This window comes from Arachis hypogaea, chromosome 4 (assembly GCF_003086295.3).
Source record: "Arachis hypogaea cultivar Tifrunner chromosome 4, arahy.Tifrunner.gnm2.J5K5, whole genome shotgun sequence".
Taxonomy (NCBI): Eukaryota; Viridiplantae; Streptophyta; class Magnoliopsida; order Fabales; family Fabaceae; genus Arachis; species Arachis hypogaea.
In genome coordinates, this window is record NC_092039.1 from 10518384 (window position 1) to 10537390 (window position 19007).

The window sequence follows — 19007 nt, forward strand, 5'->3', positions numbered from 1 at the left end:
CCCTCCTTAGTCGTTACTGCATTTACTTTTGAAAAAATTTAGGGAGCTAGCTAGCAGTTTTGTTGAATTTTGGTCAGTATGTAACCAGCAGAATAAGGTGAATCATTGGATAAAATCTCACACCAATCTCATACCATTGAATCATCCTTAATAGCTATTTGCTGATTACCAATAATAAAAGTTGCTGGCCCCTAACATTTCTTTACTTTGTCTTTTTTCATTCAGCTTCTTAGCCCCTCTCTCTCTAGTGACGAGCGTCTATATAACAGTTTGAGTTATGAAGAGAGTAGACAAAATAAGATCATAGAAATGGAGAAAGCACAAGCCTCTAATGCAAAAAATAACAACAAACCTGTGACAGTCAAAGCAGCAGGTAAGAAAGCTTCTTCTGTTGAAGATAGGTCTTCCAGTATCTTCCTTTTAGACCCAGACGTCCTTAATTGCCCAATTTGCTTTGATCGCCTCACCATTCCAGTCTATCAGGTATGCTTCTTTCTCTCTCTCACACCTATTTCAAAACTCATGTATGTGTTCTTGTCTAAACCTTATACATGTTTTCATGTATCAGTGTAAAAATGGCCATGTTGCTTGCTCTGTTTGCTGCGGTCGCATTCTTAACAAGTGTGGCTTATGCTCCTCCATCCTGACTGGTACGCAACGTTGCAGAGCCTTGGAGAAAGTATTGGAATCCGTTAAAGTTCCATGCCCTAATGCCAAATACGGTTGCAAAGACACATTATTGTGTTACAGTGACAAGTCTGGCCATGAATCCAAATGCGAATTTGTGCCATGTTCTTGCCACACACAGATTGCGACTTTGTTTCCTCGTTCTTGGATCTATCCGCCCACTTCACAACTGAACATGGTTTCTCCGCCGGTGCCGGAGTGAGATTTTTGTACGGTAAACCATTCAACTGACACTCAAGTCTGAAGATGAAACTATTATACTTCAAGAAGACACTGGTGGCAAGTTGTTCATGCTCCACAATCTTGTGATCGATCATGGAAATGCTGTTAATGTTTGTTGCATTCAGCCTGATTCAATGCGTAAATATCGGTGCCAAATTTCGGCTAAGTCGAATGGATGCAGTCTGGATATGCAGTCTTTTACCAAGAACATTCAGAAGTCTACTATGGCCACCCACTATTCTTTCATCAAGGTTTATGCTGATTCCATCTTATTATTTTGGTGCTAGTGAACCTTGCAACCTTGAAATTTGCATATGTAGGTTGTGAGAAATGAGAATAGAAGATCTTTTGGTGCTGTTGACCCTTTCAGACGTTTATATGCTCCAAGACAATAGTAGTTGAGACCTAATTACTTATAATGCAAATTCCTATGAGTTATTCTCTTATAAAGAATGAAAAAAATTAGGGAGCCACTCGTATAAAAAGACGTCTAAAATTATTTTTTTTAGATATTTTTTAGTAATTAAAATTTAACATATATAATCGATTAAATTATGTTATTTTTGTCAAAATTAAACTAGACAAATTAATTTGAATGAAGAAATGGTGAATTAAATTTTAAACTATTAGTTTAAATTAATATTATTTTTTATAAAAAATAATTATAATATCCTTAACATTTGATGCACTATTTTTTCTGTCAAATTAATTTGTTTAACCTAATTTTGATAAAAATAATAGAATTTAATTAAATATATGTATTAATTAATAGCATATTTTGTTGTCATTTATACTCTTTCGTCGCCATGAGGAACTCTTCCAGTGTAGTAGCTATCCAATAATTTCATGGATTGTGTGACGTGATTCTGTTATGACGTACTGAAAAATAAGGATTAAATTATTAAATTTATTAAATTATTTTTTCTTATAAATGACAATGTATATTCTTTTTTCTTCTTTGTCCAAAATTTATTTTAAACGTTCTAATAAAGAATGAACAAAAAAATTTTCATTCTCTTAATTTGTTAAATTATTGAATTTTTTAATTTAACAAATTTAATAATTTAATTTTTATCTTTTATTATATCATAAAAACGACCACATTGTACAATAAGATGCCATTTGATAATCACTACAAATAAAAAGTTATTTAAACAATAAAAAAATAAAAATAATAACAAAATTTAATATTAATATATACAAATAATTTATTAAAAAAATAAAATATATATCTAATCATCATATAAAATTTCACATGTACTTTTATCTTTTCTTCCTTTTATACCATTTCTTCTAAGGGGATGTCTTGTATTACATTGTTTTAGAAATTATTCACTACGCCTTCCACGTGTTACACTACGTCTTTCACGTGTTACACCACGCTTTTTACGTGTTGGTTAAGATGCTGTCACGTGTTTAACACGTCCCACGTGTTAACCAGAATGCTGCCACGTATTCATTATGTCTTCCACATATTGACTTTTCACAAAAAAATTCATCTATCTGTAATTACACCAAATACTCCCATTTTTAACAAAAACACCAATATTTTTTTCATACAAAATAAATTAGCCTCTTCGACGTTAGAAATCAACACGTTGAGAAAGCAAGTGCATATTATATTATCATTTCATTTTTTTTTATTTTTGGTATCACTATCATTTTATTTTTACAATGGATGGATTTATCATAAACACTCCCTATCAAATAAGAAATGTTATACTATTTATTATATTTTATATTAATAACTTAGATTTAAAATTTTGAATTTAAAATTTGAAATTTAAATTTTTAAAATAACAGAAAGTGTTACATGTATAAGGTAAGATTCAAACTCTCAATATTTATTTTAGTAGACAAATAAGCGTGTGTTTGGATTACAGTTTGCAAACGAGAGTTTGCATAAAATTGATTTCGCAAAATTGATTTTGATGAAAAGTAAATTTGTGTTAACGTAATTTATGTTTGACAATCTTTATATCAAAATTGATTATAGTAAAATAAATGTTGTTTAGATTATACTACTCAAAATCACTTTTAGATAAAAAATTACCAAAAGAGATATCAATTTAAATAATTTTTGTATTTACATGCAAAATCAAAACGCTGACAAAAATATTATAAAAAATATTTATCATTTAAATAAAATAAATACAATACAAAATAAAAATATGAAAGAGAGTACTATAAATTTTATAATATCAAACATAAAAGAAAATATTTTATAATTTTTTAAGTATTGTCAATATTTTTTAATTTAATATTATTTTAGACTATAATCTATTTCCTTTATTGTATCAACTATTTTTCATTATTTATGACTCTATTGTTACTTATAATTAGTTTTTTATTTATTTTGTCTTTTTTATAGAATCATAATTTATATTATAAAATTTTGATAATAAATGTAGTATATAATAATTACAATTACAAATTTTACAAAGTCAGAATAAAAAAAATACAAAACAAAAATAGAGTACATCAAAGAATTAAAAAATAATACAGATAAAAATAATAAAAATTCTATAAAACCAACAACATATATCATATGAACAAAAAAAATACAATAAAAGGGAAATAACATTTATATGAATAAAATTAAATAAAAAAATAAAAAAATTTCATACACAACATAAATACAATGCAGTAAATAATAGAAAAAAGAATTCATATGAACAAAAAATAATAAAAATATCATAAAAATTAATAAAATATCTAAAAATCAGAGAGCTATAAAAAAATCAATAATATTTGTCTTATGAATAAAAAATACAATAAAATAAATAAAAAATCATATGAATAAAGTCAAACAAAAATAAAAAAGATTTCATAAAAAATATACATATAAAAAATAATATAAAAAATGATAAAAAAACTCATATAGAAACATAACATGAGAAATTAGAACACTGCACAAATAATATAAAAATATTTATCCTATACACACAAAATATAATAAAAAAATATAAAAATTAAAATATAGAGGTGAGTACTAAAAGAAATAAAAAAATTAAAATATTCACTTTACTAGTGATTGAAATAGATTTGAACCATTCTGATGAAAAAAATAGAATTAAAAATTATGAAGAAGTAGGAAGAACTACAAAGAACTACTGTGAAGATAATAGTTATTGGTATTCTTTTATAGAAGAAAATGAAAGATAAAATTAATAAAAAAGAAATAAATTTTTCACCTAATATTCTAAGATAATCAGCCACCGTGAATGTGAAGCGCAGACACTACAAATTTTAGCTTGGGTTTAAAAATTATCCCAAACATAAAAATGAAACTTTCAAGAAATTCAAACGTACTTCTTTTCTCCTCAACGCATTTGCGAAACACACCCTAAGAGCATCTCTAATGGGTAATCCCCATTTAACTTTTTCCTGACACATTGTGAAACTTACCGTTGGAGAAGGAGAGAGATGAGTTCCCTCACGGAGTCCAAGGAGGAAGAGTCCCTGCTCAGAGGGACTCAAGCATAGCCAATGGTAATTTGCCACATGTGGCAAGTTACCTTTTAAATAAATATATATGAAATTATAATTAAATAAATAATTATATTAAATAATTAAACTATAATAAATAATTATATTAAATAATTAAATTAAATTAAATTAAATAATAATTATAATAATTAATTAAATTAAATAATTATAATTTTATTTAATTAATAATTTATATTAATTATTTAAATAATAATTAATTAAGTAGTTAAATTATAATTAATTTATTAATAATTATAATAATTAATTAGATTAAATAATTAATTATTTATTTAATTAATAATTTATATTAATTATTTATATAATAATTAATATTAAATATTATTTATATTTATATTATTATATTAAATTAGCCGTTGTAAAACTAGCTGTTGTAAAATTAGCTGTTGCAAAACTAGCCGTTATTATGTTACCGTTATTATTAATAAATTAATATTTTGTTACTCTATATATACCACTTAGATACACTTCTATTCTCACACTATCTACTACTCTTCTTTATCTTCTTCCAAGTTTACGAAATCAAAGTTCTGCTACTATTATTTTTTGTTCGAAAAATGGATTCAAACCAACTCAACTCTTTCTTCAATTACTTACAAAACTTTCCTCAAATTCCAAATACCCAACCATCTCAAACCTCAAACTCTCAAGTTCCAAATCAAAACTTCACACTACCAAATTCATTTCAAAATCCAAATCCACAAAATCTTTCTAATTTCAATTTTCAAGCTCCTTATAATAATTAGTTTCCTATATTCCAACCGCAAAATCAAAATTCACAAACACCCCATTTTCTATTTTCGTCCATATTTAACCCCTCTATCGGAAATGTTACTCCAACTTTCTTGCCGTTTCCAACTCAATTTAGTGCATCAAGACATAACTCATCTGGTGTTGGTGGCTCTTCTAACCCATCCTTTCAGACTCCTATACAACCTAGTCCAAATTCGCAATATTCAGATTTTGCCAACCCTCGTGGATTAGATGCTATCGACCTTAATGATGATGATGTTGAAGGTCAAAGGTAAGATAGTATTCAACACTGACATTAGAAAGAGGATGAGATGCTGATCAGTGGATGGTTAAATGTTTCAACTGACCTTGTAGTTGGTACCGATCAAAGGGGGAAATATTTTGGAGTCGAATTCATAGCTATTGTGTAGAATTTTGCACCGACATGACAAGGGGGGTAGTTGCATGTAAGAAACGATGGTATAAGATCAACAAGGCTGTTGCACAATTTGCTGGTTGCTACGATTAAGCTAGTCGAAACATAAGGAGTGGTTCGAACGCTGATGATATAAAGGAGTTGGCTTATAAACTTTATTCCACAAATTATGGTCAAAAGTTCACTTTTGAGAGGCATTGGAACATGCTTCGGTTGGAGCAAAAATGGAGAATCCAACTACCTACACAGAGTGGCGGCTCAAAGAGAACCAAGGTTAGTGCAACTGGAGCATACTCATCCTCATCAAACCCAGAAATACCGTTGGCTGACGAACCCGGTGTGGACTCTCCCGTTCGCCCACAAGGATCAAAGAAGAGCAAGCGAAGAGGTAAGGAAAAAGCACAGATGTCTGAAGATTTTAGCGAAAGAAAATCATCGGTTGTCAAAAAATTATCTCTCATGGAAGATATTAAGAATGTTAGAGAAAAGGAACTAATGGAAAGGGAAAAAGAAAGAGAAGAGGAGAAGGAACATAGAGCAAAGATGATGGCAATCAAAGAGAAGGAGTTACAAATTCAAGCGGCAATGAAAGAACAAGAATTACAAACTCAGAGGTATATTAAAGAAATGGAGATAAAAGCAAAAGAAAGGGAAATGGATATGGAAATACTTAATGCTGACACGTCTATAATGAGTGAGAAACGACGAGCTCTTCATGAGATTGCATGTGACAAAATAATCGCCAAGTGGTTTACTTAATGGTTCCTTGTATTCGTAGAGTTATGTAGTATGTTCTTATTTATTTATTGCGTATTACTGGTATGTGATGTAGTTTGTTTTATTTATTTCTGATGTAAGTTTTTAAATTAGTCAATAATATTGTGCCGTTATTGTTTATGAAAGTGACCGTTGCAAAACTAGCCGTTAAGTAGCCGTTAAGGAAAACTAGCCGTTGCAAAAGTAGCCGTTGCAAAACTAGCTGTGACAAAAGTAGCCATTAAGGTACTTATTGCAGACACACTTATAAATATCAACTATCAATGACTCCACAACTCCACTTCAACTCTTGTTTCTCACCTCGACAGAGAACTAAAAATTACATTTCTCCATATGGTTAGAAATTTTGATGATATGTTTAATGAGGCTTTGTATGGCAAAAGAAGACGGCAAGATAACACACTCATAGATAATTGGATCGATGAGTATTTACTCGAAGATTTAGAAGAAGAAGATATCGATAGAAGCTCTATCCCAGTTACTCGTAGATGGATCAACAGAGATCGAGAAGCAGGACATGATCGCATTTTCCAAGATTACTTTGCAGATGAACTGGTGTATAATGCTGACATTTTCTAACGGAGATTTTGAATGAGAAAAGATGTGTTCCTTCGGATAATAGACGCTCTCTCAAACGTGTATCCGTATTTCCAACAGAGGGTTAATGCAACTGGAAGAAGAGGCTTGTCGCCACTTCAGAAATATACCGCTGCGATAAGGATGTTAGCATATGGCGTAGCAGCTGATGCTGTTGATGATTATGTGCGCATAGGCGAGAGCACTACAATTGAATGCTTGGAAAAATTTGTTGAAGGTGTCATTTCCGTGTTCCAGGATGAATACTTGCGAAAACCCAATCCAAATGACGTACAACGCCTGCTACAAATGGCGGAGGGTCGTGGCTTTCCTGGCATGTTGGGTAGCATTGACTGCATGCATTGGCAATGGAAAAATTGTCCAAAGACGTAGAAAGGTATGTACATGAGTGGTTATCGTGGGGTTGCGACCATAGTACTTGAGGTTGTAGCATCTTCAGACCTTTGGATATGGCATGCGTTCTTTGGAGTTTCTGATTCAAATAATGATATCAACATGTTAGATCGTTCTCCAGTGTTTGATGATATTCTAAATGACTGTGCTCCGGAGGTAAATTATGTAAAACCCGGTTAATTAACGGCTAATTAATCCATAAATGAGAATTTAATCTAGAAAGCCAAAAATGTTATTTTTATGGCTAAATTTGATAGAGGAGATTGAGACGAGAATTTCGGTACCAATTTTATAGAAATCGGACCAAGATTGGACCGAACGGGCCAAACCGGGCCAACCGGACCCAAAGTGTGCCCTTGGCCCAACTAAACTAAACCAAAACCCTAGTTTTCAGCACTCTCTCTCCTCACAATACACTCAAACACGCTGAAATGGTGGAGAGGAAGGGAAGAACACTCTCTCAAGTTCTTTCTCTCACTTGATCTTCAAACCACCATAACTTTTGATCTAGAGCTCCGATTGCCGCTCCGTTTGCAGCCACGCATTCACCGCGGAGAGCTCTACAAAACCCATACAATTGATCTTGAGGTAAGTCACGTGTTGCTGTTCGAAATTTCAGCCTTTATTTTCGAGTTTCATGGGTGAAATATTGAGATTTTGGGTTCTTTGATGTTATAGGACCCAACTCTCTTGAAGGAGAAGGTTAATCTTGTCTCCTTGGACCTTGAGTGTGGTAAGATTCTCAACCCTAGTGTATTTTGTGATTTTATGATGTTTGGGTTTTGAGATGTTGTGTATGGGTATGATGATTGTGGCTTAGGTTGTGTATATGTGAATATTGGAGCTTGATTGGTGATTTTGAAAAGCTTGGAAAGGGTTTGGTGGTGAAAAATCTGTTCTTGGAGGTATTGAGGCCCTAAGAGCTTGTGGATAAGTGATTTGGAAGTGCTCCGGTTGATCTTGGGAAATCGGCTAAGGTATGGTTTCGGTTTTCCGTATCTAATATGTAATGTGATAGGAAATACTTAGGCTAGAGGCCCTAAGATAGGCATTGAATTGTTGATGTTGTTGAATTGTTGATATATATGATGTGGTCATATATGTGATGATGATTAATGATGCCTTGAGGGTGTGATGTATGAGAAATATGCATGTTGTGATATATGCTTGATGATTGGTTATGGTTGAATTGTGGGTTGAATCATGTGGATGGTGAGTATGATATTAATTGTGTACAATGATGATTTATTGGAATTGATGTTGTTGAGAATTGGCATGAGGAAGAGTATATGATATGTCAATATGTTTGAGTTTGAGCCACTTGGGTGAAGTGGGTTAAAATGATGAGATAGTGATTTTGTAAATTGTGGTAAAGTGTCAATGTGTGAGTTGAGGAGGCTTGATGTTGAATTTGATATATTTGATTGATTTCAAAGAAAAGGGATGAAATTGGCATGTTTTGATTGATTTTGAAAAGAGTTGAAAATGGCTTGTTTTGAAAATGGCATATTGTGGTTTTGTATGAAAATAAGGTTTTTGGGCATACTTTGGTGGGACATAACTTGGACTACGGATCTCTATTTTGTACCAAATCTGTTTAGAAATGAAATTTGATCCGGGATGTCCAGGCCGTTCAAAGAACGGGTGAAAAATGATTTAAAATGAGGAAGTTATGTCCATTGGAATTTAGGGGTTTGAATCTGTGAATTCTGCAGCTTTTAACTTAGAAAATTTTTTAGCAGAACAACCCCTTGCGCGTAGGCGCACCTGGCGCGTACGCGCCGATCTTCTAGAAAATGGCATCCACGCGTGCGCGTGATGTGCGCGGGCGCGCCGATTTTGCTGCACCCAATGTCCAGCCATCTTCCAGAGAGTTATGCCAGAACTGTGCCAGTGTTGTGCCTGGGGCACGAGAACACCCACGCGTACGCGTGGTTGACGCGTGCGCGTCGATTGGTAAATTTTTAATCCACGCGTTAGCGTGCATGACGCTTGCGCGTCGACGAGTTTTGAGGCCACCCACGCGTGCGCGTGGAGTGCGCGTACGCGTGGACCTGTTTTCATCCCAAAGTTCATTTTTGAGTTTTGAAAGCCAAATTTCATACTTCTAAGCCTCCGATCTCACCACTTATATCTTAAATCATTATGATATGTCTAGCTATAAGAAGAAAGGCTAGTGAATGTGATAACTTGCGAGTGAAGCAAGGGGAAAATGAATGATCATTGAGGATCAAGCATGATTATGTGAGATGCGGAGGATGGTGGTGGAAGTGCTTGTTATGCCATGGGCCGAAAGGCCGTATTTGTTAATGAGATGGCTGGTTATGTATTTAACCGTGATGCCAATGGGCTGGTTATGGATTTAACCGTGAGCCGGAAGGCTAGATTATTGCCGTGTTACGGCGGAGCCATGATTATGGCCATGTACAAATGCATATATGCTGTTGAATGAATTGTGAATGTTGCACTTCCACTGTTGGAGATGAGAGTTTCCCTGGGAGGAAGCAGTGGCTAGCCACCACGTGCTCCAGGTTGAGACTCGAAGCTCTTTTGACCCTATGTCATAAGTGTGGCCGGGCACTGTGAAAGACCCGGATGAGCTCGCCCCCGTAAATATTCACCAGTGAGGATGATGGATATAGATCATGATTATGATCAAGTTTATAACGAGTATAACTCGAGTTGGGGATGCGTGACAGAGGGACAGTCCAATGGTTAGCTACCAGGACTTGTCTGGTTGGCTCTATAACCGACAGATGATATCATCAGCCACTAGGGACAGGCATTCATCATATGCATACTATATGAATTGTTTGAGATTGCCTATTTGACTGCATATTACTTGCTAATTGTCTAAATGCCTTACTTGTTCATAATTGTATATTTTTTTCTTGATATAACTGTGTTTGCTACATTATACTCCTGCTGGTGGTTGGGAGGTTTGAAGGAATTGGAAAGGGAAGTATTAGTTAGACTGAAGTATCTTTAGTCAGATGCCCTTTATGGTTTAGCTTGTTTATAAGCTTTGATATTATCTGGAGGAAGTTCTAGGATTGCCTTCGACTTTCCTCTATTATTATGTATTATATATGTGGAAGCTGTTACCATGCTGGGGACCTCTGGTTCTCACCCATGCGGATTTTGTGGTTTTTCAGATGCAGGACGTGAGGTTTCCCGCTGATGCATGCTGGAGACTTCTATATTTGCGAAGATCCTTTGTTCTCGAGGCTATGTTCTGTTTATATGTTTTGCTTAGACACTTTTATCTCCATTAAATAATACAAACTGTGATGACTCCTCTTATGGGAGATTTTGGAGAATAGGTTTTATGTATTTGTGTCCCTTTGGGTTTCCTTTGGGGTTTTCCTTATTTTATCATATGTATATATTGCTATGCTCGGACCGGTTACCTTCACAGCCGGATTTTGAGTCTTGATATTCCTGTTTTTGACACTCCTTTGTATATATATGATCACGCGTTGGTTATCCTTGTTCGTTACGTTATCGATCGGAGTGTTGCGCTTTCGAGTTGCGATTTTTGTTTACCCATTTTTCTACAAAGGCTCCTAGTTATAATCAATCATTCATACTACTATACGTACTAAATTTTTATTTTAGAGGTCGTAATACATTGCCATCTCTGAATTATGACTTAAGCATAAGACTCTGTATGGTAGGGTGTTACAAATTATACTATTAATGGTAATAATTATACAATGTGATACTATTTAGCAGATGGTATTTATCCTGAATGGGCCACATTTGTCAAATCAATCTCAAAGCCACAAGGTGAGAAACGCAAGTTATTTGCACAATACCAAGAAGGGCAAAAAAAAGATGTGGAACGAGCATTCGGAGTGTTGCAAGCACGCTTTGCAATTATACGTGGTCCAGCTCGTTTTTGGGAAAAGAAGAAGCTTGCCAACATAATGAGAGCTTGTATTATATTGCATAATATGATTGTTGAGGATGAAAGAGACACTTATGTAGGAAATTTTGCTCAAGGCTTAGAGTATGATGATGTTGAAAATGGCTTATCACAACCTCAGCTGGGAGAGGAAGATTTTGCACCATACCATCAATTTCTCCAAAGAAATATCCAACTTCGAAATAGGCAGCAGCATAGACAATTGAAGGAGGACTTGATTGAACACATATGGCAATTTCACAATGCTTGTCGTCAACTTTAGAGTTTAATTATGTTTTTCTTTGTATTAAGTAATTTTACAAATTAGTGTAATCCCGAATTATCTATTGTGTATTATTGTTATATGTGAATTTATTTAATATTAATATCTTTTAATAGTGAATTATTTTTAAATTTAAATATTTAAATTACATTATTAAAAAAATTAATTACATTAATTACAAGTATTTTAATTAATTAATTAAGTGGGACCACAACAGGGACTAAAGTTAGTTCCTCCTAATGGAGAAGAGAGAGATGCTTTGAGTTCCTATTTACTGTTTATGACGCAAAAGCTGATGTGGAGTTATTTTTTATGACAGATGGGACATAAACAGGAATTGGAATGAGTTCTTTACTGGAGATGATCTAAGCTAACTAGATGAGTAACTCAACCTGGTTTTACTATTTTTTTTTTCTTGATCCCATTAGCATTCACCCCAACAGTAAAACAAAACTGCAAAGTGAAAAACTTAAAATTTTAATGGGCTTTTAATTACACTGTCACCTTTTGGGCTGAATAGTGAAGTAGAGACCAACGAGCAAGATCCCGGTCCGTTTCTGTTGTTAGGGTTCTGCTAACAAAAAACCAAAATAGGTGTTACTCTGTTACGGCTCTGGCCTCTGAATTGCACTTTCATGGTAAACGACTAAGCGCGATAAGAGAAGTGAAGTAGCAAGAGCAAGAGTAAGAATAAGAACAAAGAGGAGTTCGTACATCGCAGTGCCTCCTCCGCATTTTCGAAAGGTAAGCACATGTCAAAACTGCTTCTTTATTTTTTCGCACTGTTGCATTTTCTTACAGTTTTTGATACAATGAAATTCCATTATTACAGTGTAATTTTCATGTCGTGTTAGTTTAATTGCTGGTTGATTTCATTTCCGATTTGGGATTAAGCTAGCGTTTGCCTTTGTTTTTGTGATTTATTTGGTTGCTGTGATGAATTTTTTATTTAATCAAAGCATTTGGAATGATGCATGTAAGCTGTTTGATGAAATGCCTCGGGAACAAGATGAGTCATTCCCGTCCCCGTTAGTATTTTAGTTGGTCTGCTGCTGGATTGTACTGTTAGTTGGTAACTGGATTTACTTGTGCTTTTTGAGCTGCCCGGAGATTCATGTAATTTTTCTTCGTTCTTAATGTTCTCGGTGGAATGTAAATTTTCAGATCCCTCAAGACTTAATTTTAGTTTGCTGAGTGAATGATTTTGTGGTTTTTTATTATATGGGACATTAGTCATCTTAATAAAATGGATCAATTATCCTGAACAGTTTTTGGAATGTTATTATGTTAACGGGTTGATATTGTTAGTTTGGATTGAGACAATTTGGACTTGTCATGAACAGTTTTTGGAATGTTATTATGTTAGATTACGGACCAATTAGTGAGTTGGTCCGCGAGATTGCCGATGAAAACAGGCTGATGGGTTAATGATTTCTGATTTTCTTTTTCTTTTTCTTTTTTTTGGGTGATCTCTGACATGTACGATAGGTTTGCTTGTTCTTTCTTTGGAGGTTCGATCTGTTTCTCTCTTGGATGGTGAATGGGGCATTTGTTAATTTTCCGGTTATGTTTGTTTAGTGATTGGTTGTTTGTATGCAATGGTTATTGCACAGAATAATCCTTGAGGTCATATCTGTCTTGATGAATGGTAATTTATTGAAGTGAAGTTGGACTTTCTTTTCCATATATCTTGCATTCTTGTATATTCATTCTCTTTTTTATTTACTTTTTTTTTTTGAAAATTGTTCTCTCTTGTTTTTGGATCGATAGTATCATTATGATTGCTGTAGTTCATTGCTAACTGGAAGTATATGCTGATAAAATGTAGTATGTGGCGCTCCTATTTAAAAAAAAAAAACATAATAGTTTCAACCTAATCCAATAATGCATGTAATTAGATTCAAGTAATCAACCACTCGTGTCAATTTTTGGGGTTGCTCAGTAACCGGCTGTTTTGTACTCTCTTGCGTTTGGAGTTGATATTTGGTTTGATCACATGTAGGTCAAACAGAATGCTTTTGGATTATATAATATTATCTCCCGTTTCTAATTTTAAATCACAATTGAGTGTTGAGGTTAAATTGTTTCATCAACATTTTCAACCATTTTTTGCATTTCCAGCTTTTTACGATGAACTCTTCTGTATTAAATATTTGAGTAGAGCATTTATGAATTATTTGTTGTTAAATTCATTAGCTTATTTGTTCATTGCTCAAATTTGTGTAGCATTGTAACTAAAAAGAGTGGTTCTGATCTTTGGAAACTTTATTGTGATGGGAAATTGCTTCAGGGGGATATCTTTGTGGTGTAAGTGTATAACAACTTTGCTAAAGGGCATCATTTCTCAATATTTTGATTTGATTTGATGAATCACTGGTTTGATTGAACGAAGACATGAGATTTACCCACCTTTCTAGATTAATTTCCCGCATCCCTCGTCATGATACATCTAGGGCTTTGCAATGTCGTGCCTTCCAGGCTGATGTTGTTTCTGGAGATTCCAAGGCCAAACCAAAAAGGTACAAAATTCCTCAGTTTTATGATCCTTATGGCCCTAGACCTCCACCTTCAGAAAAAATCATTCAGCTTGCAGAACAGATTGGAGCATTGCCTGAAGAAGAGCGCAGTCAAATTATGCCTATGTTGGTAGAAAGATTAAAGCTTCCAAAGTTGCAGTCAATTTCAACAGATGGCCTGGACTTGGGTCAGCAAGATGGTGCAGCTGGAGTGCAGGTCGAGGAGAAAAAAGCAGAGAAAACGGCATTTGATGTTAAGTTGGAAAAGTTTGATGCAGCTGCGAAGATCAAGGTGATTAAGGAGGTAAGAACATTCACTAACCTTGGACTGAAAGAGGCCAAAGATCTTGTCGAAAAGGTGCCGGCTGTGCTTAAACAAGGAGTCACAAAGGAGGAGGCAAATGAAATTATTGAAAAATTAAAAGCTGTTGGAGGAGTTGCAATCATGGAGTAGAGGATAAACATGTTGTAATATGTTGGTCAAGACAAATTTTTCTAGGCCTCCAATGTGGCTTTTTTTTTTTTATGTTATAATATTTTTGATGCATGAATGATTGAGGGAAAAGCCCTAATGCATAAATCAGATTGAATGATCTATTTGTATCAATTGTTCTTTTGTTAAAATTTCTGGTTAATCACATAGCGCTTATGACTGCCTTTCCGGCTTGACATGACTAAATTTTCAGTTGAGCTTTTTTATAGAAATTTGAAACTCGTGGTTGACCGAATTTGCATACCATATGCAATGTTTATAGACATAAAACCTAATATCCATGTTTATCAAATTTTGCATACCATACACAAAAGATCTGTTTCTTGTTTTGATCTCTATAAAATTTTATTTAGTTTTGTTTTGCTAAAAGGTTTGAAACGTCTCTATTGACAAAATCTAAAATAGAGAACTAGAGAAGTTTTAAATTTTATTAGAACAAAATGAAAAAATTATAGAAATCAAAATAAAAAATAAGTATTTTATAGAGATTACAATCATATTTAACCATTGTTAACAATAATATCAAACTTAAAATATAAAAGCAAAGGAGTTCATTATAAAGAATAAATGTGATGTTGACAATTTTATCCAAAAAATAATAATAGTTATATTATGTGTATATTAAAAATCAATTACATATATAAAATACATATTACATGATGATTAATTTGGTAATTGATTTTTATTAAAAATCATTTATTAAAACACGTTATATAATACATAATATCTAATTTAGTAGCAGATTTAACATAATAAATTTGAAAGTTTATACCTTTAGTTCTTCAAATAATCAAATATTGAAAAACATTTTGACAAAAACATTTTTTTATATATTTTAGTCAAATATTATTTATTTTTAAGAAGTAATTATTAATTGTTCATGATTTCCTCTCCCCCTTTTCTCTCTCCTTATCTTTTACATGCTACATCTGATATCTGATATGATATTGAAAATGAAAAAAAAAACATATTAGTAAAATAATAAAATTAATTGTTCAGGATTTTGTTTCCTATTTTGATTTCATACCAAATACATCCTTTGTTAATTTTTATCAGTAAAGTTTTGGAGAATTACAGCATGCCACATCTAATAACATGCAAAAGCATGTCAGTGAAAACAACAGAGAAAGAAGAGTGGTGAATTCAAGCAGCATCAATCTACCAAGAAGAACATTCCCGAGAATCTTAATTCTTAAAAGTTAAAACAAAAACAAAACAATAAAAAAGGAAAATCCAAAGATGGGGCCAGAGAAAAAGGTGTAAGCAGAAGAAGGAAGCACGTGTCAGTCACTAATAATAAATAAACAATTGCATTCGTTAAAGTAACAGATAACTGGGTGTGTCACACTTCAAATCTTAGACGTTAGGGAAAAAAATAAAAAAGAAGAACACAGTACAATATTGCAACAGACACATGTACAGTACAACCTGCTTTTCCTTAAAACCTCCGAAACCTTGCTTTCCATTTTACAGTTCTTGAATTTGAATCATTTCTTCTTCTCTCTGGCTTTGAGACTGTTAAGAAAAAGGTGAAGTGAAATTAAAAAAAGATGGTTTCTTCTGATGGAAGTAGAGGCAGTGTGGGTGGTGGTGGCAACCCAATCAAGAAGGTTCTGGGTTTAGGGTATTGGGTTCAAGGGTTCAGATGCTTCCCATGGCTGGCAGTGAATTTCTTCCTCAAGGATGGACTCAATGTGGACCCTTCAAAACTCCAAATTCTCCTGAATTCAGCTAATCTTCCAATGGTTGGGAAGCCCTTATATGGACTTGTTTCTGATTCAATCTACATCTCTGGCCAGCATCGTGTTCCCTACATAGCCCTTGGAGGTAAGAACCCAATGTCTAATTGAATTCACATACCCTTTTGCTTTTCCTATCTGATTTTGGTCACACTAACTCCAACTTGTGCAATTTGTTAATTGGGATCTTCAATCATTTATTTTTGATTTCTTGGTATTAGGGGGAAGAGAGAGAATAAAAGAGATTGCATTCATGTGATTGTTATTGTCATAGGAATTGACTGAAACCACCTTGAATGTGGGATTTTGTGGAAAAAAGCATTAGGATTAAGATTCCTGACTTGAGAAACTATTTGTGTGAAAGAGTTATCTTTGCTTCTGTTTGGCCTTTGTTGGAACTTATTTGACATTATCTCTTAAATTAAATCTGAACTTGTTGCTGTTTATATTAAGGTCTTTTAATATAGCCAGATATTGCAATGTAATTAGTCCTAATAATACTCAAAAAGGTGTTATGGTCACCTCATCAATTGTTTGCTGCATGGCAGAAAGGGAATTTCCTGGATTCTGGAAACAATCCAGGTTCTGGCCTCAAACAGACACAACTAATTGATACTAGATTGTAATAAGGCTTCTTAAATTCCACAGGATCAGCTTTCTTATGAAGGAGATGTGAGGAATCACAATTATTTAGATTCTTGTATAGCACTCTTAGCTTGTTTGTGTCTCTGCATGATTCATTCCATTTTTCTAATAAAATTAATGTATCTAACCTACTCCCCTTTTCGCAGTTCTTTCTTATGTATGTTGAGGTAACTAATTTTAACCAATTTTATGACTAGATTAACCTCTTGGCATATCAGGAATTTCTCCTGTTTTCAGTTTTTGGGGGAAATATCTTACTAATTTTTCTAGGTTGTTAAAATCAGAACTGGGGGAGTTGTTCATGATACTTCTATCCATTTATCATCTAAAACTGCTGCCTTGATTTCTATTAGGATTTTTGGGTTTTGTGCAGGCATCTTCTGTCTTGGATAAAATGTATCTAGTTTTCAATTGAATCGATCAAAAGGCATTCGCATTTGTTGTTGCTTTAAGGATAATCATATCTATCTAATCTTTGAATTATTCCCATCACTGCAGTTTGTTGTTTTTTAAGTTTTTACCGATGATATAACTAATTTCTAAATTCCCATTCATTTGTATATGCAGCTTTCTTGCAGGCATTGTCATGGCTAGTCATAGCAATCTATCCGTCAAGCATGTCGATTTTCACAATATCTGTATACCTCCTCCTTAGCAATCTTGGTGCTTCTATAGCTGAGGTAGCAAATGATGCCATTGTAGCAGAGATGGGTAAACAACCTCCTCCATCAACCAAGAACTCTCAGTCATCTTCCTCAGGAAGCCTCCAATCGTTTGTTTGGATAGCCTCCTCCATAGGAGGAGTCCTTGGAAACCTTGTTGGCGGCATGTTTATTGGCCGGTTCTCCCCACAATCAATGTTTCTTGCCTTTGGACTACTACTCAGTCTCCAATTCTTTATAACCATTTCTGTTTCTGAAAGCTCTCTTGGTCTCCCAAAGAGTACATCTGCAGGGATAAGGAAACAATTCACACAGCTATTGGTTGCTTTAAGAAAGCCTGAAATCGCTTACTCGATATCTTGGTTCGCGGTATCCTATGCCATTATTCCTGCACTCACAGGAACCATGTTCTTTTACCAGACAGAGTATTTAAAAATCGACTCGTCGGTATTGGGAATTTCAAAGGTGGTTGGCCAGGCAACAATGCTTTTATGGGGGATCATATACAACCAATACTTAAAATCTATTCCATCAAGGAAACTAATATCAGCCATTCAATCCATGATGGCAGTTTTCATGATCTCAGATTTCTTGTTTGTGAGAGGCTTCTATAGACAAATGGGCATGCCCGATTCGCTCTATGTTGTGATGTTCTCTGGATTCTTGGAAGTTCTCTACTTCTTCAAGGTTCTTCCATTCAGTGTGTTGATAGCACAGTTGTGTCCACATGGATGTGAGGGTTCTATAATGGCATTTCTTATGTCTGCTGTGGCACTTGCATTCATTGTAAGTGGATATCTTGGTGTTGCATTGGTGTCATGGATCAATATCACAGGAACTGATTTTTCAAGGCTTCCAATTGCACTTCTGATTCAAGCGGCATGCACATTGTTGCCAATCTTTTGGTCATCTTGCATACCTGATGATCTAAAACCAAAAGACAGGAAGAAAGACTAACATACTTTGTATACTTGTAGCACCTCAAACTATAGGATTCATTTTCAAAAACTTGGTATATTTGATTGCAAAATTCACCAAATAGGAGAATGCTTTGGTGGTTATTATTAATTCTTCTTTTTGTCATTTTTATATCGTGAAAAGTATAAACATTATTACAAGGAAATATTAAAAGAAATTCTGATTTTTCTCCCCCTATCTATCATTGGATATTGAAGGGGAGTTTTGGAGTAAGAGTTGAGTTGTTCTTGTGTGCTTTACGGGTTTAAGCCGTGGAAATAGTTACTGTTACTGATGTAATTATCAGGTGCTGCTGTCACTTATATAGTTATCAAGTTAGGAGAGTGGATCCTCTCCAGTGAAGAAAAAACTGAATGGTGTTAATTGTGATCTCTCACCTTTCATTATTCTCTCTCATATTTAATTTTGGTTCTACTTATAAAATTAATGGTGA

The 19007-nt window shown here is 33.8% G+C and overlaps 3 protein-coding genes across 4 annotated transcripts; all 3 read left to right on the plus strand.

Moving 5' to 3' along the window:
- Positions 1-309: 309 nt before the first annotated feature.
- On the plus strand, positions 310-889 carry LOC112794633 (E3 ubiquitin-protein ligase SINA-like 10). The gene is made up of 2 exons (XM_025836624.1): positions 310-483; positions 569-889. Exons 1-2 carry the CDS (start codon positions 310-312, stop codon positions 887-889), a joined length of 495 nt encoding a protein of 164 aa, XP_025692409.1.
- Positions 890-12059: 11170 nt separating this feature from the next.
- Positions 12060-14664, plus strand: LOC112796229 (uncharacterized). 2 transcript variants are annotated; one of them, XM_025838595.3, is made up of 2 exons: positions 12060-12285; positions 13768-14664. In XM_025838595.3, the coding sequence occupies exon 2, from the start codon at positions 13936-13938 to the stop codon at positions 14509-14511; it is 576 nt and encodes a 191-aa protein (XP_025694380.1). In that variant the 5' UTR covers positions 12060-12285; positions 13768-13935; the 3' UTR covers positions 14512-14664. The 2 variants fall into 2 exon arrangements, with proteins under 2 accessions (XP_025694380.1, XP_025694379.1); XM_025838594.3 differs by having other exon boundaries at positions 13832-14664.
- Positions 14665-15877: 1213 nt separating this feature from the next.
- LOC112796230 (probable folate-biopterin transporter 7) lies at positions 15878-18787 on the plus strand. Its single transcript, XM_025838596.3, has 2 exons — positions 15878-16377; positions 17502-18787. The coding sequence occupies exons 1-2, from the start codon at positions 16101-16103 to the stop codon at positions 18551-18553; spliced, it is 1329 nt and encodes a 442-aa protein (XP_025694381.1). The 5' UTR covers positions 15878-16100; the 3' UTR covers positions 18554-18787.
- The last annotated feature ends 220 nt before the right edge of the window (positions 18788-19007 follow it).

Bases quoted from the DNA above. Each gene is read 5' to 3' on its own strand.
- LOC112794633 (XM_025836624.1), top strand. From the start codon at position 310: ATGGAGAAAGCACAAGCCTCTAATGCAAAAAATAACAACAAACCTGTG. The intron at 484-568 runs GTATGCTTCTTT...TTCATGTATCAG, and splicing joins TCACCATTCCAGTCTATCAG to TGTAAAAATGGCCATGTTGC.
- LOC112796229 (XM_025838595.3), top strand. From the start codon at position 13,936: ATGAGATTTACCCACCTTTCTAGATTAATTTCCCGCATCCCTCGTCAT.
- LOC112796230 (XM_025838596.3), top strand. From the start codon at position 16,101: ATGGTTTCTTCTGATGGAAGTAGAGGCAGTGTGGGTGGTGGTGGCAAC. The intron at 16,378-17,501 runs GTAAGAACCCAA...TTGTATATGCAG, and splicing joins TCCCTACATAGCCCTTGGAG to CTTTCTTGCAGGCATTGTCA.